Source organism: Scatophagus argus, chromosome 24 (assembly GCF_020382885.2).
Source record: "Scatophagus argus isolate fScaArg1 chromosome 24, fScaArg1.pri, whole genome shotgun sequence".
In the NCBI taxonomy this organism is placed as follows: Eukaryota; Metazoa; Chordata; class Actinopteri; family Scatophagidae; genus Scatophagus; species Scatophagus argus.
Genome location: NC_058516.1, coordinates 6372494 through 6395392, shown reverse-complemented (window position 1 = coordinate 6395392; position 22899 = coordinate 6372494). Strand labels below are relative to the sequence as shown.

Genomic DNA, 22899 nt, shown 5'->3' with positions numbered 1-22899 from the left:
TTGCAGGGAATAATACCAGATAATTACAGCGGTTCCTTTGTTTGGTACTATTTACATCTTTTTTTCCTGCAGACATGAAACATAAGAACAACATGAGGGATAGTGAGTGTGGAGAGTCTTAGCAGCCCTGTACACTCACATGTGCAGATGGCTGCAGTGTTCTCCAGTGACCTCAACAGCCACAGCAGCACAGACAGGATGGATACAGGAGAGAAAGCCCATGATATGTTTATAGGGGAGGACCGCTATCAAAGTGTTATTTATACTTTGGAATTTTCATCTCACAATAATGGAGACATTTGGTGCATCCTACACTAAATAAAATGGCACGCAAGAATGACAACATGCCTGACAGACAGTTATTATAATGTCTAATTTTCCTTCGCCGTGCCCATTGTTCACATTTCCGAGCATGCCCGCCGCCTTCTCTCTCTCGATGTGCAAAAACCAGTTCTGTTCCAGCTTTCCCCTCATGCTTCAGCGTTTGGAGCTGCCACATCCCAGCCCCCACCTCCCCACAACCCTTCTAGCTCCCCCCCTCCTCCTCCGACACTACCACTGCCCCCCCCAACCTCCCCACCTCCCTCCCTCCCTCTCGTGGCCCGTTGCCATGGAAGCTGATTGGAAGGATCACTCCGTCTCTCCAGCACGTTGCCACTCCATCTTTGCCAGGAGAAAACAAGGAGATTCAGAGCACAGCACAAAAGCAAAAAAAAATGTCCTTCTGGAACAGCAAGTGGAGGTCAGGTATTCATTAATGAAAATAACAAGGAACTAGTTTGAAAAAAAAAAAAAACCTTGTCATTCACTTTGCTCGTTGTTAAATCTTCCTTCTAAAAAACACAGTAACTTTTTATTTCACTGTTCAGTTTTTCAGTTCTCCACGATACCAACTTCTAAATACAAAAAACACAGGAAGTGATTTATCCCGTGATGCGTATTCTGCCCTCCTGCTCAAGGACATTTCACTCCACGCACTGGTAGCTTCATCCGACATCCAAACAGCACCCTGACAGAACACAAACTTCACTACTTTTTAATTACCCTTTAAACTAACAACTGAACCTCCTCGCAGCACAGACAGACGACGAGAACGAGCTGCTGCAGATCGTAGCGCAGTGCAATTATGTTCCACCTGACAGACGTGTTTGTTCACTCATTCCAAACAAACACATTTTGACCTTTTCGATGAAACATCATCTCAATATGAAAACTAGGTTGGTTAGGGATATTTCTGTAAAATCCAGATGCTTCTTGTGAGTCCACATTGCTTCCTTTGTGTTGCATTGGAAAAAGAGACAAGAAAATGTCTAAGTGGAAGATGAGGCTGAATCACTTTATCACACACACACACACACACACACACTCTCTCTCTCTCTCTCTCTCTCTCTCTACATGTACAGTACATACAAACTCAAGGCTAAGGCTCTTGGTTGCTTTATTTCTGATATTTTTCAACCCACCACTATTTCAACATTAGGCTCGGGGTCTAGCATTGCTGTAAAAACAATGTTATGGGGCAGGTGGGTGTGGGTTGGGTGGTTAAGCACGTAAGAAATGTTATTATTAAGGAATCCACTTCAGTACTTTAGGTGTACAAGTTCAGGATAAGCACCTACACTCCAACACTACACTTTGATTGGGTTCAAAATCAGTATCCACCTACTGTTAAAGAACACACTAAATTAAATCCCTGTTAAACACACATGGCAGACACCTTGCAAATGCATGAGGCTTCCAGCTATAGATGGAAATCGAGGCAGTGACTTATATGAAACTTCACACACCTTCCATCCACTTTCAGGCGAAATTTGATAACATTAAAATTCTTCCTGTGAAGCAGCACAGATGCAAATCAAACTAAACCAAGAATAAATTCCCTTTTCAACAGATGCCACTTTGTAGTCTCTGCATACAACTGATAAGCAAGTATAAATACACAACGGCTTTCCTCAGAGTAGCTTTACTAGAATAAACCATAAAATAGGACAAAACTCAGACAATCAAACAAATTAAAAGAGCTGTGGACTCCAGTAATATGCTCCAGAAATCAAACAATGTGCCACTTCTTTGAAAACTGACAGCAGAACAAATCATCACAAAGGCAAACATCAAGTAAAACCACACCTTAAAGCAAAGATGTGCACACAATGCTACACTGCCTGGCAACTTCGACCCTGAGGAGTTACAGCTATCACCGAGTTATACTGTCGTGCTCGTCCGACCGAATGATACTCTGATAGCTTTGTGTGCTGCAAAGAAAAGTCCTATTTCTGAGATCACAGGATCATTATGGAGAACTCGAAAATAGTTCATTTACGTCATTAGTGCAGGCAATCTCATTTTATAGTAGCCAAACACGAGAGGTCAGCTGCTCAAATAAAACCCATCAAGCGAACGGCAAATATCATTAAGCTTTGTTACATTCAGTGTATTTTCCTGCATAAAAGCACAGCGAAAATGATTCAATTCCCAGTCATTGTCTGGCTTTCCTCTTGTTTCCTCTGATCTATTTGTCTCCATTATTTGCCTCAATCTAAATTTCAAATTAGCTTAATAGAAACAAAAAGAAGGAATGTCACACAAAGAACATAATCATTACAAATGCTCTGCAAGCAACAAATGTGAGAAATAAAATATTGTAGAAAGTGGAAAGGATGGAGAAACTCACTGTTTCCCAGTAATTGGCTTTCTAATATAATTCAAATATAACTGTAGGAAAATTGTAGGAAATATTGCTCATACTGTATTCTTATATATACTAATGCTCCTGAAGACTGTGCAAAAAGAGGTATTTCACATAGCAGGATCCACACTTTCCACCCCCACCCCGTCACATCCACCACCACGTACTACCCCCATTTCTCTGTGATCTCGAAGGGCTTGCTTCACCTCAGTCAAGCTCCAGCGCTTCAGCCGGCAGCAGCTTCGAGCTAACAAGTCTTTGTGAGGAGGGAGAGAGAGAGAGACGGGGAAGAGAGCAGAAGGGAGAGCAGAGCAGGAGAGAATCAGACAGTCAGTGAGTTGACGGTATGAGCATAGGATGAGAGTGCAGAGAGAGAACGTATAAGATAGTGACAGAGGCAGAGGTGTTCAGTGCTGCACAATAGTGTGCCAGAGGCTGAGAGAGAGAGAGAGAGAGAGAGAAAGCGGCTATCATGGCAGCTCTCACTGCATCATCACGACACATGGGGATGTTTGGCTGCTGTTGGTGAACGCTGTGTGATGCAGAGGAGAGAGTCGAGGACTTCCTGGAAACCAAAGGCAAGCCGAGGAAACAGGTCAGTGACGGTCGAACAGACTCACTGAAAGCCTTTGTGCATGCAGCCAACGGCGAACCCGCGAGGTTTAATCATATCACGGGATGACGCCGATTTGCATTTGTCAATAAGAATCCCCCTGTTAGTGCTGGAGATGTGGACATGCAAGGGGAGTGGGAGGTTGTGCATGCATGCAGACACGTGAGCAGGCATGTACGTGTGTGTGTGTGTGTGTGTGTGTGTGTAGGTTTAGTGCTCTAAATGGCACCGGTCAAGAGAGCTCGAGCAGGGACGTTCAGGCTAAAGAGACATGGGCAGAAAGCACAGGAAATCCTCCTGGACACAAGACAAACTGCAACACCCTTTGTGACTTCACATACACAGAGACACAGAGACATGTTACATGGTATTATGTGTTCTCTTCTTCCACAGATTTCTGGTTTTACAGATTTTTCCAGAAAAGCAGTGTTTACAAGAATATACCAGCAAGACTGAGGGCAGGGGAGATGATATAATAGGCAGAAACAACTAAAAAGGAGGCTAAGAGATTTAAAAAAAAAACAACAACAACAACAACAACAACAACTATCGACTGGAAATGAAGATATGGCAGCAAAGGAGGCACGCAGGGATGAATGTCTTGCAGTAGGTAGTCAGAGAAAGGAGACAAAGCCTGTGAGAGGAAAAGCTTGGGCCAGCATTCGGCTCTGCTGCATATGATGTAATCCTCAACCAGTCCGAGTAGTCGGCTCAACAGTTTTTACAGATCTGATACTGAAGTAACGACAAAGTGCACGGGGTCGACTAAAGACACGCTCTCTGTGATCATTCATTTGACATGAGCTGTTCGACTTCTGCAGCGTCACAAACTTTGCCATTTCCCTAACAACACATAATGCTGTGACAGAATATCCCTTAATTAACCCCCATTTTTAAGGAAAATAAAGAACAAATACAGTTTTTCACAAACTTAAAAATGAATTACTTCACTGGTCATTTCGCCTTTCAGCTGCTTGCTTTTGTGCGCATCCTTTCGAGTTCGATAAAAAGGTTTGCATCAAGTTCAGTTCGTCACAGGAGGACATATGAGTAAATTTTGTTGTGATGTAACGTTCTTTCATTAAAGTAAGCTTCTATTCCACTTGAGAGATGGGTTGAAAATACCTTTTAAAAGACAAAATTAAAGGTGCAATAATTGTTTGTTGTTTTTTTTTTGACTAATTGGAATCTGAGGAAAGTCACAAAGGCTAGAGACTCCCCATCTCTGTAGCTGATGAGGGAAATGTCTTAACAAACGGTTTCCCATTTACAAATTCAGCAGTTATGTTGCAATATTACCAATAATTTGAGGACATGTTTCTGGGTACATGATGACTTTTGGTCAAATATTCACTCTATTTTAAGCTTTGAGCTTGTCCGCCACCAGCTCCTGAGAAAAATATCTGGCTTTTTAGTTGCTAAATGCTGCACTGCGTTCACCAGCTAACAACTAACCTTCTCCTGCCTGCTGCTGGGAACCAAGCTGATATGAGCACTGCCCCATACGAAAAACCTCTCTCACTTCCGCGTGCCATGCCAAGTGATCCATTGTTAGTCTCAAAATATGGCTGCTCCAGCCACTTCAAGGGACACTGCATATTAAACTAAAATATGTCCCAGAATCATATGGAGCATCTCGCTTGTCTAACAGCCAAAAGATCTTAAGTTCCACAGTTGCGATCTGGTTTTCTCCCTCTGGCTACTTTCACTGCTAGATGAAAAAATATTCTGGGGGAAAACAGAATGAATCATCCGTGTGATTTGGGAAAAGTGGAAATGAGTCACGTTGATTTAACTGGCGATTTCAGAGTGCTAGTTTATTCATGACATGGATCAACAAAACCATGAAATATTCTGCAAAGATAACCAAAAGAAGGAAAGCTGGATTACTTTAATTATTGTTATACTCGTTTGTATACAATTGTGGTCGGCCATAACCATTACACTTGTCCTTTGTGCAGGTGTGACCAGCTGAAGGGGCCACATAATGAGTGGAATCCTTAAGAGGAAGCTTGAGGAGGGTCCGGCCCCTTACCTGTCCCTGCAGGGGTCTGATGATGATGAGATTTCCTGCAGCGACAGCGGCAACAGCAGTGACAGTCTCAACCCTCCCGTCCCCTCTGGACTGCTGGACTGTAAGGTCACATTCCCACACAGCTCGTGTCAGCAGCTCCACTTTTGGGGCAAAGCACTGGAGACACCTGAGGTCACATGTGAACAGCATTTCTGTAGCCTCATTGTAAACAGGAGTTGGAAGAACTACTCAAATATCAACTAAAATATTGAGAGAGAAGGTGTAAAAAGAAAACATGGCTACTGTATGAATCATTTTGAGATTGTTGTGTGCAGCTATTGGCACTTTGACTTTTTTTTTTTTTATTCACTCAGTACGTTTCCCGCCTCTCTGTTTCAATCCCAGCAACTCACCAGCAGAAGTCAAAGCGGATGCGGGGCCGCAACGTGCACTTTGAGAGCGTGACAGTTTACTACTTCAACCGACGGCAGGGCTTCACGAGCGTGCCCACACAGGGTGGCAGCACGCTGGGGATGTCACCACGTCACAGCTGGGTGAAGCGCTTCACCCTCAGGGAGTTTGCCATGGAGCAGAAACAGAGCCACTGGAACATGCTGAGGGATCACCTCAAAGAGGAGAAACTCAATGCCATCAAACTCAAAGTCAGTGGGTCGACTCATCACAGCCTCAATTAACTTCACTGCAGTGCAATTTTTGGATCGGGAGTTTCAAAATGTTTCACGTATTAGTTTCTTAACTGTGACTTTTCTTTCTTAAAGGACTGTTTGCTTTCTAATATTAAAATAGCCATAGCCAAAAATAATATATATTTGGAATGAGTCTACACAGACATGTAATCTTCATTTAACTTACTTTTCCTGCCCTCCAGCTGACTAAGAACGGCACTGTGTCATCCATGGAGGCGGATACCCTGACACTGGATGACATCTCTGAAGACGACCTGGATGTGGACAACACGGAGGTGGACGATTACTTCTTCCTCCAGCCTCTGACGACCAGGAGGCGCCGCGCCCTTCTCCGTTCCTCAGGGGTCCGACGCATCGACGTGGAGGAGAAGCACGAACTGCGTGCCCTGCGCATGTCGCGAGAAGAGTGTGGGTGCCGCTGCCGGGGGATATGCGACCCAGAGACCTGTGCTTGCAGCCTGGCCGGCATTAAGTGCCAGGTAAATGGAATTGTGGTGAGGCCCATCTATAATACTTAAGTGCTATTCATGTGTGTTTGTGTGGCAGAAGTCGAGCTCAAATCAGTACACAGATCTTTGTCTTTCTCAAAATGTGTGTTCTTATTTGGTAAAAACTGTAGGCTAATGAGTAGGAAAATGTTCTTATTGCTATGCAGAGGCAGGTCCTCCAGGGGTTGTCACTGTTTGTACTGGTAATCTGATTGGTGCATCATCTGTGTGGGCACACACTTAAGGTAGTTTGAAAAATAAATTAGCGCTTAAATTCCCACAGACCCACAGGCGGTTAAGGAGGTGGGTTGCCGCTGTTAGCTGTTGTGAAATCCTGTTTGTGATTTGAGCACTTCCTAAGGTACACCATCACTCTATATGTTATACAGTCTTGTTTTGAAATCATGGAGCAATTTAAAAAGTGCTCGGGTCACACAACTACTTGATGCTGAGTTTTGACAGTCTGGGTGTTTGTCAGTAGTATACTGAGTTCTACTGCAGTAAGGTGCTTAATTAAATACATTTACCCACAGTGGATTCTGTTGCATCTCTTCAAGCACGACCAGCTGTGACTGGCAACAGAATTGACCCTTTTTGTTTGTTTCCTCTTCAGGTGGACCGCATGTCCTTCCCTTGTGGCTGCACCAAAGAGGGCTGCAGTAACACCACTGGACGCCTGGAGTTCAACCCCGTCCGGGTGCGCACCCACTTCCTGCACACTATCATGAAGCTGGAGCTGGAGAGGAGCCGCGAGGAGCAGGAGCAGCAGCAGCAGCAACAGCATCATCAGCAGCAGCCAGAGCAGCAACTTGTAACCAATGGCAACGGTTACCATGGCGACTCCTCCTTGGTTCAGCAGCAGCAGCAGCAGCCGAACCTGCAGTTTCCACTGGTGAGTGGCGCACCGCACATTCCCATCATGCACCTCCAGAACACAGGTGACACCGGTTCACATCTACATGAAGAGGAGGAGGAGGAGGAGGAGGAGGAAGAAGACGAAGAAGAAGAGGAAGAGGAGGAAGAGGAGGAGGGGGAAGAAGATGAAGATGATGAGGAAGATGAAGCTTATGAGGAAGACGAGGATGGCAGCAGTGTTTGCAGTGGGCTGTCGGACTGCAGCACACACAGCTTAGAAACAATTGACCCCGAGGACAGAGAAGAGGACGAGGAGGATGAGGAAGACTTTGATGATGAGGAGGAGGACGAAGAGGAAGAGGAGGACGACTGGGATTGCTCTTTGAACGGATCAGGCCCTCCACCCTACTCAGTCCCTCTTCCCTCAGTGCTGAGTTACACTAATAGCACACTCATGAGCCTGAGTAACCCTTTCCACAACACTCCCCCCATGCAGCATTATCAAATAGACAGCTCTGTGAACGACACGCCTGCTTTTCTCAGTCAAAATGTCACCCCCACACTCCCCACAGTAGAGACGGCATTAGAGTCCAAAATAAACACAGAACCCCACTGCCAGACAGAGCAGCAGAGCATTCCCTGCCATTTCCCCGACTCCACAGAGTCCCTCACTATCCAAACTTGCTCACATGTAGACACCCGTGAAAGCAGCACTGCCCCTGCTGGCGCAGCAGACAAAGTGCAGCTCTCCACAGAGCTCCAGAACAATCCAGACCATCATGACTCACAGACTGAGGCTTCGGCGGGGTCTGTGGAGCACACAGAGGAGGAAAAAAGAGAGCCGACACAGGAGCGACCAGGACTGCAAATGGAGGAAGACGCCAATCAGACGACAAACACATCATCATGCTCAGACAGCACCTGATGAGCTTCAGAGGGGAGTCAGTTAATATTTGGAAATTTTAACTCAAGAATTGTGACCTTCAGTGATCAGAGTTTGATTTATTCTTGATAAGTGCACTTCCAAAGAAAGAATGAGACACACAGCTTTTGAGTGAAGGCTCAAAGAGGCGACCTAATTTCAGCTCAGTGCGTCTCTAAACATTTCTAGGATTGCTGGTTTAGATACTAGTCTATAAACCTATGATGAAACAGTTAAAAAAAACAACCCCACAGTGTTTCTGTACGTTACTTGTATAATTTATGCCCTGGTATAAGGTTCTAGACGATGACAGCATGTTTATGGTTGTGACTGGCATCTGTGACGAATCAAGATTTTGAGGTGCTTGTATTGTTTCACTGTTTCCCATTGTGCTGGTGTCTCATCGTTGCTGCTAATCGTTCTTAAATGCCTGTCAGTGTAGCATGTGTTCAGTTTATGTAAAATGCTTCAAGGCTTAACACAAACTGTAAAATGATTAAAAAAAAAAAATAGGCATAAACCCATTGTAAGCCATGCTAAAGGTCTTTTTAGCCTTGCTAGCTCATTCTTTGTTCTAGACTTAAATATGTTACTGGAATTTTGTACATTTATTTTCCCCACAGGATGAATTTTAATAACTTCGGACATCTGTTGAAGCAGCTGTAATAAGTTTTTTTTTTCTATTAGCAATGATTATATGACACCATGAACAATAACCATCATTATCATTACGGCTGTCTAACACCACAACAAAATTGGTTTATCGCAACCGAATGGCAGACAAAGTGAGTTAACTGTGGAACATAGCATTTAGGAGCTAAAGAGCCACATATTACAGCTGTACATATTACAGATATTACTTACATTCCTCATGTGGAAGCAAACATGACTCCGAATGAATGCTAATGGCGCTCTGTATGTGCTGGATGTGTTCAACGACACCTCTATGCTTGCATGTTTGCTATATCGACTTAAAATATGACATTAGCTGAGTGCTGTGTTGACAGTTACTCCACTGACATGTATCAAGATGGACGACGCGCCTCCACTTCCTGCCACCGCACACAAGTGAATTTAACCTCGGGATCAATAAAGTTTCTATCTACCTGTTTAAGTAAAGCCAAAACATCCCGGATGAGAGCGCTGTCATATTGCGCAGATGATGCTGCCGGTTCCCGCCCATATAGCCGGCTATACCAATGGCGAGCAGTTAAATTAAGGGGGTGGGGATTATGAGCTGTACTGGAGCCTGACACCAGGGGGCGATCAAGATATTTTGGCTTCACGTTCGGGTGAGCCATCGTCCATCTTTATGTACAGTCTTTGGTTGCCTCCAGGTAGCCAATTATCAAGCCCATAGTCAAAGTCATTCATTTGGCACCATCATCAGGCCAAAATTGGGCTTTGTGGATCACTGCAACCACATACATGCAGTTGAATATCATGCACCTCAACCTCAGGTGTACTTTGTGTTAAGCGCCAGTTAGCGAATGCTACACGATATATTAAGATAAGAAGAGGGAATTTTAACATCAGAATTGTAGCCTTGACATTGCCAACGTGTTAGCATGCTAACGTGTAGCCCATGTCTCAACCTTCCCATAGTTAACTCAAATTAAAACTGTGAGGTGAACATGCTGCCAATTCTGATAAGAGGAAAGCACATAATGCAAATCATTACTTGCCTTTTAATTTTAAAGCCATCTGAATCTGAGATTATAGAAAGGAAAACAAATCCATTCATGCTGCCCTCACTGAAATTTTCCTTGCCAGTGATTTCGCATTCAAATGTGTCTCTCTTTTTCGTCTTGTCCCTCTTTTCTCCACTCAGTTAAATCACTACGGTATTTCTGGTGTTAATCAAACTTAAACATGTGCCAAAGCATTTAATAGGATTAGAGAGACATTTGTCTATGCATGTTATTTATTATTTTACAGTCAAGTGAACAAGTGATAAAAGTGCTTTTTTTTCCCAGATGTTTTTAGTTTAGTTAAGGCTTGTGTCAGAGTAATACATTACTGCCAGAGCTGGGGGCCAACTTCATGTTCTTTTTAAAACTACTGTACATTTCCATGAGTGTGTGAATAAAAGCAAACTTTTTGACACCCATCTCTGTTTAAAGGTGGTTAATTAATTGTGTCGGTAGTTAGTTAATTAAGTTTGTACTCTTTAAATCCAAAAAGTGTCGTAAAATAGACTTCCACAAACAAAAACCACAATTTTTTGAATTTCTGAGTATTCTATTTTTCTACCAGCAGGTGGCATCTATGGACTAAAAACTGACTTATCTTTGTTGCCACTGACGTCCTCTAATATGAAGGGGTTAAATCATTTTTTCTGACGTCAGTGAATTTGTTGATTACATGGTTTCTGCCTCAGGACAGTCTGTGACATTGGTTTTGCTCAGAATCTTTGTACTCTGTCAAACAAAGATAATCTAGATCATTTTCTCCAACTAAACTTAAAAAAATCCAAACAAGTCAGACTTTGAGGACATTTTGACGTCAGCTCACACTTTTCCAGTCAGAGGATGATCTGCTGAGTCACCCTGCTGTCCCCTTTTCATTCATACACCACAGCAGCGTTTCCAGTTTGGATTTGTTGCACCTTGTAGCCTCTAACAGCCCTGCTGAGTGAACAACGCTGTCTCTGGGTGAGGCACAGAACAGACAGGAGGAAGCTTTGGGTTCCTCTATTCATGTATAGAAATATTTTCATGGCTCACCGCACAATAAACTGCAGCAGGTGCTGGACACAATGGAAATGAAAGTACACCCACTGGTCCTTTATGATCCTCCAACAATGTGTACAGTACAGGCTGTACATTAGGTTTCATTAGGAACACAAGGTCATGGCTTGACCTCCCTCTTTCCTTATATAATCAAACCGGTATGGTGTGCACCCACTGTGTATGTGTGTATGTGCATGTGTGTGTGTGTGTGGGGGGGGGCTCCTTCCTTTGAGGCAGCAAGGTATTGTGGGTAAGCAAGCAAGCTCAGAGATGCTGCTGATCAATCACAGGCAGGGAAGTAGTGCTGTTATGTTGCCAGGCAACAGGAAGGGAGAAGCAGCAAAGCACTTAGAGGGGGACTGCTGGGTGGGGGCAGACTCAGCTTCTCACCTCCGTCTCCCCCGCCTGTCTATCCCAACACCTTCTACTCCTTTGCCCTGTATGAGTCTGTCTGGCTCTTGTGGTTGACAGTGCTTGATTCTGCATCACGTGGAGAAGACGCTGACACTAAAGTGGCCGTGAGACCATGTGTGGCCACGCTGTCTTGGCCAAAAAGAAGTAATGAATATGGTGTTTAAACTTTTACATGCACAGCACCTTTAGAGGACAAATAGTTTGATCATTTAGCAAATTCTAACAGCATATGCCATAAAGGCTCCCTCAATCATTCTTTATTACCCTCTGGCCTGACTACCAGCCCAAACTCAGCACACTTTCCATTTCCTGGCTTTCAAAATCACAAATCTGAGCTTGAAAAGTTGTTTTACCACAAAGTTTACTTACTCTTTTTCCTCCAGAGCTTTCAGCCACATCTTCTGGCCTTCATCAGCTAATGAAGACTACCCAGTCGTCATGCAGATAGTTCAGTTCAGTAACCTTGGTTGCATATCTGACGATGAAGGTCAGTGCCCACATGAAGCTCCTCCTCAGGCTGAAAACACAGCATCATCTTGGTAGCTACGTATCTGTTCAAACCTCATTAAATATGCTGTGCCTCTCACTTCCACCAATGAATGCATCCTCCATGCAAAATATGCTTCCCAAAATAGGTTTTATTTTGGAAATCTAGATTTAGTGTTTTGTTGCCACATCTTTGGTTATAACAAAAGAAAAAAAAAAGTCACTTGTCACATTTTGCAAATTGATACATAGTTAAGTGTAACATGTACTTGAACCACATGAATGATCCTGTTCAACCAAAGTTCCCGCCATGTTAAGCAATCACGCTTCAGGTTCAGATCAGACACCAAAGACTGGAGGTCACTCACAGGAAAACCTTTTGAACCACTGAACAAAGAAAGACTGGAAAACAAACAGAGAAAATAAACAAAGCATTTACAAAAAATATGTCCTTTATTCTTTTGGCTTTAAAATTATATTACCATATAAGCGGACAGTAGTCACTTCTTGCATGCAGTTCACTAAAACACTACAAGCGCAATGAGAGATGGCTACTGATTGCTTCATGGTTTGTATCTACAGAGATGGGGACCATACATGTGTTTCATTGTGTGTTACAGTGAAGAAAGGAAAAAACGAGTTCTAGAAAAACATGTAAATTAAATCCGAAGACTGGCAAAATGCACTCATATCTACAGTAAAAATGTTATTTATAATCGGCAGAACATGAAGAACCCGCAGACCCCAGATGCACACTCGCTCGCACAAGGAGTTTACATTCTCGCAGTCTCGCTGTCTGACACATAAACACACGGACGTACAAGTACAGACACACTCCAGCTTCCTCTCACACACTTACATGTATGACCGCCACACGTGGTATTACATAGCAGTGGGGATAAAAAGTGCTCTTACATCAAATGTAAGTGTGATGCATACTGTGGGCCCAAGTAGCTATAATATTTACAAATCACTACATTAAAACCACTCGCTTCTCAATTTAAACCAGGAACAACATGAATGTCATACAAACATACATGATATCATAACCTTTAAATGTGATATATTGTCATGTTCTAGCTTGAGAGCAGTTAGTAAGACTGACGTTTTCTTTTCAGTATATTTCATAACGTAATATATTTTCTTTACAAGAGCTCTAGGAGATGTGGAAATGGACAATAAAAGGGAAGAACAACGAATGCATCAGAGGAGACACTGCAATACGACAGCAGATGGATAAGTAGATATGAGTGTCACTTTAAAGCAGTAGTTTTGACATTCTGGGAAGTTCATTGCTCTCTTGCCGAGAGGCAGATGAGAACATTTATGTCACTCTCTCATGTCTCGAGTTGCTAAGCTTTAGCTTAGAATGAGGACACATGCACCAGCATGGACCCGGGTATTGGCCATCTGTCTTTGCTCATCTCTTTTTCAGGTTGAGAAAATTAATTAATGTCGTTAATGCTGATCGGTTTAGTAGCTTCCACTGGAACCTGTGGTATTTCTCGCCTCTTGTCTTGTCATCAAAGATCTAACCTGAGTTGTAGTTATTTATTATTTCAGTTACTTGCAAGTGATGAACTAAACCTGATAAGATCTGACAGGGAGATATCAAAGGATTTTGGTGTGATAAGTGGATTCTGAAACAGATTTTATGCTTTGGTAACACAGAGAACTCGTTATCAGCCACTCCCTCATTCTGAGTATAGGAATTTCACACATTTGGTTGGTAAGTCCCTCCTGTGTGTGTGTGTGTGTGTGTGCGTATGAGGTGCTGGTAGATCTTTATGCTAAGTTAAGCGAACAGTCTCCCGGCTCTGGTTTCAAATTTAAAGGATGGAAGAATGAGGAAGAATGGTATCAATCTCCTCACCTGACTTTTGGCAAAAAGATGTATTTCCCAAAATGTCAACAATTTGTTTAAATGTGTCTCATTCCTTGCATACATTCAGCTTCTCAGTATTTCGAGACTTGTATTTTCTATTGAAGCGGGGAGATGGCAGTTCAGATAGAAGCACAATACAGATTTCAACAATCACTTATGGCACACCAGTGACTACAATGTGTTTGTCCATTGCACTTCAGTGGCATGCTTTTTGTTTCGGCTCCGTATACTGTGTGAACCAAGAGCAGTCTGGCACTGAGCCTGCATTGTACTTGTTTCAGACGGTGGTTGTGGTTTCCAGCATTGACTTTGTCTGCCCTTGGTGATTTCACAACAGTGAAAGCAGTGGACAAATTCTCACGATAATGACACAAAAAAGTAGAAAACATTCTTTCTCATTAAAAAAGAAACCTTGTAACCAAAAAGTGAACAAAACCAAAAAAATAAAAATAATGCAGAGTACTTGTTAAGTGATACAGCGATTGTTAAATTCAAGACACTGGATTTATAGTAGTAGCAGCAGCACTAGCTACAGACAACTTAACAGTACACTCAATTGTGTCAGATAGTAACAACAACCAATAGGAAAATCACAAGCACTTTGCAGAGAGGCTTTTCCATGTTCCAGTCAAACTCTGGCAGTGTCTGCTGGATGATTTGTTTCTGTATTTCCCTTTCTGAGTGGACCCCATATATTCTCATAAGACATAACTCCCACTTTAGGCCTACCCGGCATCGCATTCTTCACCTCTGAACAAGCAACACACAAGCATACATCTATCTACCCCCTTTAAAAGCTGTAAACAAATTTCCCTCATGTCTCTGATGCAGTTCAATTTTTTGTTCCTTTTTAAAAAGTCTATTTCTTTCTGTCTTTCAAGTCTTTTCCTTTGTTTTCTTTTTCCCTATTTTCTTTCTCATATTTGTCCTTGTCCGATTTCGTCACACTGTTGTAGGACGGCGGGGAGGCTGTGGAGGGGGTCATGTCCGTTTTGTCCGAGGTGGAGTTCTCAGTGAACTTGCTGATGACCATCATGTCCTTGTCAGGGTCGCGGATGCCCTCCTTCAGCTGCTCCTTATAGAGAGCGGAGGCCTTCTTCATGGCGAGACGGATCATGTAGCGCCGGAAGGCTCTCTGGATGATTATGGCCGACATTTCCTCCTGTTTGCGGCGGAGGGTGGTGGTGATGGGCTCGTAAGACACCTTAGAGGGGTTGGAGGCCATGAAGCGCTCCTCCATCTGCCCACGTAACACGTCCATTTCGCCACCTTCACCCAACACTCTCTTGGTGAAGGCAAACAGGATGTCGAGGCAGTGGATGCGCTCGCCGCTCACCATTGGCAGGTCCATAGATATGAGTTGGATCATATTAGGCTTGGGCATGCGCAGTGGTGGATCTAGAGCATCTGCAAAGTCAGAGAGCTTGCTGTACTCCATGAACTGAGTGGCGTCAGGATCAAAGCGCTCCCACACTTCGTAGAACATCTCAAAGTCATCCTCGCTCAGCGGCTCGGCACTCTCCTCTGTGGCCACGCTGAAGTTCTCCAGGATGACGGCAATGTACATGTTGACCACAATGAGGAAGCAGATGATGATGTAGCTGACGAAGAAGAAGATGCCCACCGATGGGTTGCCACAGTTGCCTTTGTAAGAGTTGCCCGGGTGCTCCATCTGGCTGTCGCAGTCAGGCTCCCTCTTGTTCAGTATGGGAGCCAGCAGGCCGTCCCACCCGCCTGAGGTGGTAATCTGAAACAAGCAGATCATACTGTTCCCAAAGGTCTCGAAATTGAACATGTCATCGATTCCCGCCTCCCGCTTCACGTAGGCAAAGTTGGACATGCCGAAGATGGCGTAGATGAACATGACCAGAAAGAGGAGGAGGCCGATGTTGAACAGGGCAGGGAGCGACATCATCAAGGCAAAGAGAAGCGTCCGAATGCCTTTGGCACCTTTGATGAGACGGAGGATGCGACCTATCCTGGCCAGACGGATCACTCGGAACAGCGTCGGGGACACAAAGTACTTCTCGATAACTTCAGATAAAAACATACCTGGAACAGCAAATCACATCACACTCAGAACACAATCCCACTCAACAATCCTCTGGAAAGCTAAGGCACCTTAAACACGTCCTTACCTACAATGGACAGGATCACCACCACAAAGTCAAATATATTCCAACCAATGGTGAAGTAATAGTGACGCAGAGAGATCATCTTCAGCACACACTCTCCAGTGAAGAGGACGATGAAGACCAGGTTGATCCAGTAGAGGATTTTGTCCATGTCCTGCGTCTGGTCGTCCGTCTCCACCATCATTGTCACCATGTTAAGGCAGATGAGAATCATGATCACAATGTCGAAGGCCTGCTTTGTGATGCAGTCGAACACGCAGCCTTGAAAAGCATTCTGAGGGGAGAGGAGGACAAGGAACAAGAGAGCAATAGTCATGTTGCGTCTCTATTTGCACTCCAGATGTAAGAAATAACAGTGTAGAGACCACAGTCTGAACACTAAGAGTCCTACTGTTGGCCGGGGTATAGGTTTTTGTGGTTTCTTGGAGCCCAGCTTCTTCATGGCGTTGTAGTATTTCTTCTGTTCTTCTGTCATGAAGATGTCCTGACCTCCAAAGTAAAGGGAGCACAACAAAACTTTGTTATAACCATGAAAATATTGTTTTTAAATCTCAAACAGCAGTGCACACAAAACCAGGAAAAAGGTGGCCCTCAACAGGACAAAACCAACAAAAGAATCATCTGATGTGTTATTGGTTTGCATGAACGATGACTGATTTGTAATCAATAGGCTGACAAACCTGCTGACGCGCTTCAGTGTGAAGCCTTTATCAGAGCACGCCTGACAGCTGTGATCTCTTTTTAAAAATGTCATCCTGTGGGCTTTTGTTCATGTTTTTTCTGTTTTCTATTATTTATTTATTAATGTTTCACATGCTTGAACAAACCCGATATCATGCGCGAGGCACACACGACACCGTCAGCGCGGCTCGCTGAGTGTATGACGCGTGTCTGGAGGGAGGACTGGTGTCAACACTGAACAACCATCTGTGTGACGCTGTGGCTGCTGGGCTGCTTAACCAAACCAACTGATACAGCGTCTCAGTCAGTCAGTCAAGTCAAACCTGCCAGCACACACAGCACACAGTGCAAACCCCCTCCCTTCCTCCACCTCCTCCTCCCCCTCCTGGGCGTTGCCAATCCTACTTGTTAGCGCTTGGCTGAATGGAGGGCACATTTCCAGACTATATTCACTGTGCCACTGTGTGTGTGTGTGTGTGTGTGTGTGTGTGTGTGTGTGAATGCAGGCATGGTGTTTCTCGGTGACTCATACACCCTCAGTTATCCAGCAGCAGGTCCTCACCGTGCTGCAGATAATCATTATTCTGTTGCTCAGCTCTTCCTTTAACAAAGCTGTAGGTCTGCTTTGAATAAACCTGTGCTTCAGTAATCAGACTGAATGCATGTAGCTGGCACAGTGTGGCAAAGGACTGGAAACGTTTGGTATTTTTGGTATTCCAATGCAACAAAGCACTGCAGAACCAAAATGTCGACATCAATGACAGCCAGAAGGGTGGAGCAGCAAGCTGGGTTTGCCTGGATTTTCACCTTCAAAAATATTACTGTTTCTACTCCTACTAAAGGAAAGGATAGATCCAATTAATTTGCCTAATTTGATTTGAAAAATGTCTGTCTTGTGAAAATCGAGTTGTTACAAGCTAAATGTCTTTATGATGTGTTCCCAGAGCTGTTTTACTTAACAACTGAAGCAGCAGTTGGATGAAACTAATAATTCTGTTTAACAGTTTGGCTTCTGCAGTTTACATAAATGCAACTTATCTTCTTTTTCTGCTGGTTAAAGTTGTCAATGATGACACCGATGAACAGGTTGAGGGTGAAGAAGGAGCCGAAGATGATGAAGATGACAAAGTAGAGGTACATGTACAAGTTCACTTCATATTCAGGCTGGTCTTCCAACTGGAACAAACGAGACAGAGCAAATTAAAAATGTGACTGGCTTTCATAACTTGTGTCTGTCAATGCCTTCAGCTGTTTGGTTTTTTACTTTGTGAAAGGGAATGTACAAATCTCTGTGTTTAGCACCAAGACACTTACATTTCTGGAGTCCACGGCTGCGTACATGATGTCCATCCAACCCTTAAACGTTGCCTGAGAGCAGATGAGAAATGTGTCAGTGCGGGTGGTGGGGGAATCATCTCAAAGCACCCTCCTCACAACCTTAATCATCTGATCCTCCCAACAGTCAAGCTGCCCGACTGTCATTTTGATGAGTGGGAGCTTGTTATGTCAGTCCTTATTTTGGTACTTCACTATGACAATGATACAAGACGTTATTGGCTATGGGATTGCCCTGTTTCATTCAACATTAATCTGGGTCAACATAATTCTGTTATCATCACTATTCTGCTATCACTCTGGGATAGAAAAGAGTGATATCATGTTTAACATAACCGATGACAGTTGCCATCTGGCCCTAAGTTCAGACGTGTCTTAACAACTTGATAACAAGGAGCTAATTAAAAGTTTTGATAAAAGCAGACTAATGCTGTGACTGACTTTGTCTGCAGAAATCAATAGTTTTGCTTGTGATAGGTCAACCCCTACACAGTGCCACCATATCCCAGATCAGATTCTTTGCTACATAAACATAACATAACATACATAACATCTCATACTAGATATTTTTGGTTTTACATGTTTTTTTATTCCTTCAAATTACAAGAAACAAGCCTGAAAGATATTTTTATGTTGTTTATTTGTTCGTATTGATACTGATCCAGCAGCGCTGATCTGATGCTTCCTGCTCCCTCTGCCACATCAAGTTGTAAATGCAAACCATACAGAAAAAAGACAAAAATCTCATCAGTGATTAGAAACTTCTGTCTCTTGGCTTTTTGTTTGTCAACATTCTTACTCTGACGTATTTGACTGTGTCTTCGCCATCTGCGTCACCAGGACTAAACTCACCACTTGCAGCAGAGCCAGATAGCCAGCACCGACATTGTCAAAGTTTATTTTGACATTCTTCCAGCGGGCACTGTTGTTGACCAAATTCAGGCAGTCGCTCTTGTTGTTGACAACTTTGATGGGGAAGATCTCGTCTGTGCTGGTGTTGACGCAGTGGTAGTACTTTCCTGCAAACAGGTTGACGCCCATGATGCTGAAGATGAGCCAGAAGATGAGGCAGACCAACAGCACGTTCATGATGGAAGGGATGGCCCCCAGCAGTGCGTTCACCACCACCTGGAGAGGTTGAAGCACACAGACGACTCAGCACCCTCCTGTCGGTCAAACGGAGCTCTGCCTGCCAGAGGCTGTTTGATTTCAGATAGTGTGGTGGCCATTACAATCATCTAATCACTTAACTCTTAAGCTGATGCTATGGTTTTCAAAGCAAGAGCCAAGACTGATTCAAAGATTTGTCTTCCTGCATTATTCAATGCTGTGTTTAATATGTAATGTCTGCACACATGAAACTCTTAACACCATACAAATCTACTAAGAGAATTTAACAACATGACAATTGGAAAGAAGAAGGTGGACAGGTGAAAAAGTTAACATTTGATAGGTAAAAAAGCAAAACAGAAAAAAACCTTCGAGAGGCAGGATGAAGTCACAACATTGTTTGACTGTAAATGAAAAAAGACACACAACAAAGACAAAAATTACAGGTCAACCACACAAGCAACGTCAGAAAACAATGTGTCAGAACAGCTATATACAGTAATCCATTGAAACAATGTGAAGAAAGCCATGCAGATAGAAGAACTGCAAGGAAAAGATAACCGTATAGAAGTTGTAATAAGCATGCAGTCTTACAGCCAGGCCCCCCAACGAGATAAAACCATTTAACTGACATCAAACACTGACCCAGAAGAACGTGAGATTATAAAAATGGAAATAGAAATTATAGTGGAGCATTTGCCCTCACCATCCCTAAGCAGACACTGTCAAAGTGTCTCTATAACTTTACAGATACATCAAATCACAAGAAAGTGCTGGGCTCGCTGAAAGCAGATGGAAGCGACCTTGCTTCAACAGGTTAATATTCTGAAAACACACTGCTTTATTACCGAGAGTTGAGCATAAAGCTGGAATCAAGGACATTATAGTATCTACTTTCTCATTGAACTCTTGGCAAGAAAGCAAATTAGCCTTTTAAAGTAGGAATAAAATTAATCAAAGCTAATCTAATAAATTGTACAGAGTTACTGGCTTCCAGCTTGCCGATTAACAATCATAATTTACAAGTGGATTTGGTGTCCCAGTTATTCCAGATGTCCTTACCCTCATACCCTCAAACCGAGACAGGGCCCTCAGGGGCCGGAGGGCTCGCAGCGTCCGCAGAGATTTGATGGCGGTTAGCTCGGAGTAGCCCAGAGCATTGGCCACGAGGCTGACCAGGGACACCTGCGAGACCATAAAGACAGAGACAAGCAGGTTGAAAGGTGAGACATGAAAAAGGTCCCTCAGCAGAGCGCCAGCCTCAGTGTTTGAACAAAATGGTTACTTAGGCATTAATGATTCGTCTGCACTCAATTAAAGAGATAATAAGGAATTAAAAGTGCTTAAAAATGAATGACAGAACTATGTCCACAAAGTGTGAATGTCAGATTAAGAGATGAGACAACAATCTGTGTGCTAACCAGTAAAGGAACAGTTTGAGATTTTTGGGAAATACGCTTATTTGCCTTCTGCTCTCCATCTGTACACTAAATGTGTAACTCCAGCTTCACTTAGCATAAAGACTGGAAGCAGAGGCAAACAGGCAGCCTGGTTTTGACCTACTTGAACTATTGAGTAGCACTGATCTTATCATCTAACTCTCAGTCAGAAAGCTTCAATTTCCCTGACTTTCCCTTAAAGTCTAAAGCATCTTTGAGTTAACTGTAGATAGACGACTCTATTTTTGCTGCGGTGTATGGACTGAATATACGTACATCTACAATGAGGAAATCGAGCCAGCACCAGGCGTTGGTGAAGTACTTGACGAAGCCGTATGCCACCCACTTCAGCAGCATTTCCAGGATGAAGACATAAGTGAACACCTTGTCTGCGTACTCCAGCATTGTTTTGATGGTCCTCCGCTGCTCGATGTAGATGTCTTCAAACGCCTGTACAGAATAGGACAAACAATAAAGGCTGCTGGAGGGAAACCATGAGGGGTGAATCATGTAATTCTGCAAAGTTATAGGAGGTCAAGTGGAAAATCTAGCACCAGCCATGAACTTAAGACTGGCAAACCTGAGACTGACTGATAGCAGGGCATTGCAAAGGAAGACATATTCGCACTCACACGTACAAACAGAAACAGCCACATACCAGGGCTCCACTGCTGAGCAGGATCATGAATATGATGAAGGATTCAAACCAGTTGTGCTCCACTATGATAAAGCAGGTTTTCCTGAGTGTCCACCAGCTCTTATAGTTTGCTCCCTCCTCGTTGATCTGGCAGCACTGGAACCTGCGCACACAGCCTGCAGACATGGGGGGAAATGTGGCCACAGGAATTATTATGGCATCCATGTTGACTAAACATGACTGTATGAGTGAAGCAAAACATTGTCTACACACTCTGCTAAGGTTTTTTGATGCACAAGATGAAGATTTAAGCATATTCAGTTGTTTCATGGATTAGCTGCAATGTAAGGCCAAGAATGTAAACAAAATGTTGAATTAATAACAGAGAGATACTCACAAAAGAAATACTATATCAACATCTCAGATCCTCAACTGTTGTATTTTTTAGAGGTATTTGAGGATTCAGAATCATACTGGAGGTGTGTCAGAGGAAATGTCAGGTCACATTACAAACCCAGACACTCCCACAGACTACTTCTCTTTCTGTCCTGCTGAGCATTTGTATTCACTGTCACTCAGCAGTGACTGTAACACACCGGTGCTAAGCACAAGCAGTTAATGCGATTTACTCTATGTCTTGAAATGTGCTGTGGAAGCATTTCAGCTCCCACCTTTCTAGCTCTGTCCCAGTTTCCCACTACCCATCATCCTCCCTGCCCGTCACCCTCACATCCCTCTCACCCTCAGTGAAGCAGGCCTCCGGGTCCAGCGACTCCTCCGGCTCCAGCTCCACTGAATCCACCCCATCTCCTGGGGGACGGATATCGACCGTGCTCCCCTCCGATGAGCTCAGAGGCTGGGGCTCTGCATCAAGCTTCTGCATGGACGAGGAAGAAGACGAGAGAGTACAAAGTTACACAACAGTGCCTGAAATGGCAGCGGTTCAGTGGTTATTGGAGCCAACCTTCTGAGCTGGTTATCATTGTGATTCTCCATTCACATGTACTCCAGTGCCACAAAATCTTAGTGTGGAGTCTAGGCACTGTAATAGCTCACAGAGTTGGGCTCTTTAAAGTCATCGTCACTGTATTATCATCATCACATGCAGCATCGATCAAATGTACCTACAGGCTTTGGTATTAGTTTTATCTGATGGCTCGAATCAGATTCTGCGGCAACGCAAGGCATGGGGGAGGTTGTCGTTACGGAAATGCACTGTGGGTACGTTTGATGTGACCTCAGTTCGAGGAAGAGTGCATGCAGTATTCCAGTGCATTATCAATCCAAGCCTGAAATAGTACCAAGCAGAACATGTGCTGAAGTATTTTCATGTCCACTGAAAAATGACCACAAATCAGTCTGTTTTATGATTTATCCCATTTACACAATGGCTTCAGTGAATAATAACTTCCCAACCCACAAAGCTAGAACCCACCCACAGAGGCACCACTGGACCTTTTCCTCAGTGACATGAAAACACATTAGTTCCATTCCTTGAAAAGCAGTGTACAAGCTTCTTCTGTTTGTGTTGAAGTAGACGGATAACCACATTAGCTTACCAGCAAAAACCAGTACTGTGCACTGTTTATAAGACAGCATGTGGTCTGGCATTTTGTTTTTTATTTTATTTTTGGGTTCGCATTTGTAACACATGTTGGATTAGCACCCATGCATACCCAGAAAACATACAGGACTAAGTGTGATACTCAACGACTTTTCTCAGCAGTATGCCAAACATGTATGTAAACAAATATGTAAGG

At 43.6% G+C, this 22899-nt stretch overlaps 3 protein-coding genes across 11 annotated transcripts in view; 1 reads left to right on the top strand and 2 right to left on the bottom strand.

Moving 5' to 3' along the window:
* The window catches only part of xirp2a (xin actin binding repeat containing 2a), a 57131-nt gene extending 51264 nt beyond the window's left edge, over positions 1-5867 (bottom strand). Inside the window, exons 1-2 of the mRNA XM_046382468.1 lie at positions 5727-5867; positions 5335-5500 (exon numbers count right to left, since the gene is read on the bottom strand). The gene's annotated coding sequence lies outside the window, so the exon portion shown is untranslated. The remainder of the gene's footprint in view (positions 1-5334; positions 5501-5726) is intronic.
* On the top strand, positions 3130-8532 carry LOC124055566 (cysteine/serine-rich nuclear protein 3-like). Its single transcript, XM_046382469.1, has 5 exons — positions 3130-3281; positions 5261-5434; positions 5719-5975; positions 6203-6514; positions 7122-8532. The coding sequence occupies exons 2-5, from the start codon at positions 5287-5289 to the stop codon at positions 8286-8288; spliced, it is 1884 nt and encodes a 627-aa protein (XP_046238425.1). The 5' UTR covers positions 3130-3281; positions 5261-5286; the 3' UTR covers positions 8289-8532.
* A 6116-nt stretch (positions 8533-14648) lies between these two features.
* The window catches only part of scn1lab (sodium channel, voltage-gated, type I like, alpha b), a 29472-nt gene continuing 21221 nt past the window's right edge, over positions 14649-22899 (bottom strand). For 7 of the 9 annotated variants that reach the window (XM_046382163.1, XM_046382162.1, XM_046382166.1 and 4 more), the window contains 11 exons: positions 21881-22016; positions 21161-21315; positions 20779-20952; positions 20126-20248; positions 19432-19467; positions 18806-19081; positions 17933-17986; positions 17657-17794; positions 16329-16433; positions 15941-16211; positions 14649-15854 (listed from right to left, as the gene is read on the bottom strand). In XM_046382163.1, the coding sequence (XP_046238119.1) occupies positions 14662-15854; positions 15941-16211; positions 16329-16433; positions 17657-17794; positions 17933-17986; positions 18806-19081; positions 19432-19467; positions 20126-20248; positions 20779-20952; positions 21161-21315; positions 21881-22016 (2661 nt within the window). In that variant the 3' untranslated portion in view covers positions 14649-14661. The remainder of the gene's footprint in view (positions 15855-15940; positions 16212-16328; positions 16434-17656; positions 17795-17932; positions 17987-18805; positions 19082-19431; positions 19468-20125; positions 20249-20778; positions 20953-21160; positions 21316-21880; positions 22017-22899) is intronic. The other 2 variants (XM_046382168.1, XM_046382167.1) reach the window with 1 other exon arrangement.

What these genes read in the sequence shown, in the direction of transcription:
- LOC124055566 (XM_046382469.1), top strand. Translation starts at nt 5,287, where the DNA reads ATGAGTGGAATCCTTAAGAGGAAGCTTGAGGAGGGTCCGGCCCCTTAC. An exon ending in CCCCTCTGGACTGCTGGACT is followed by an intron (nt 5,435 to 5,718) that starts GTAAGGTCACAT and finishes TTTCAATCCCAG; the next exon opens with CAACTCACCAGCAGAAGTCA. An exon ending in TCAATGCCATCAAACTCAAA is followed by an intron (nt 5,976 to 6,202) that starts GTCAGTGGGTCG and finishes CCTGCCCTCCAG; the next exon opens with CTGACTAAGAACGGCACTGT.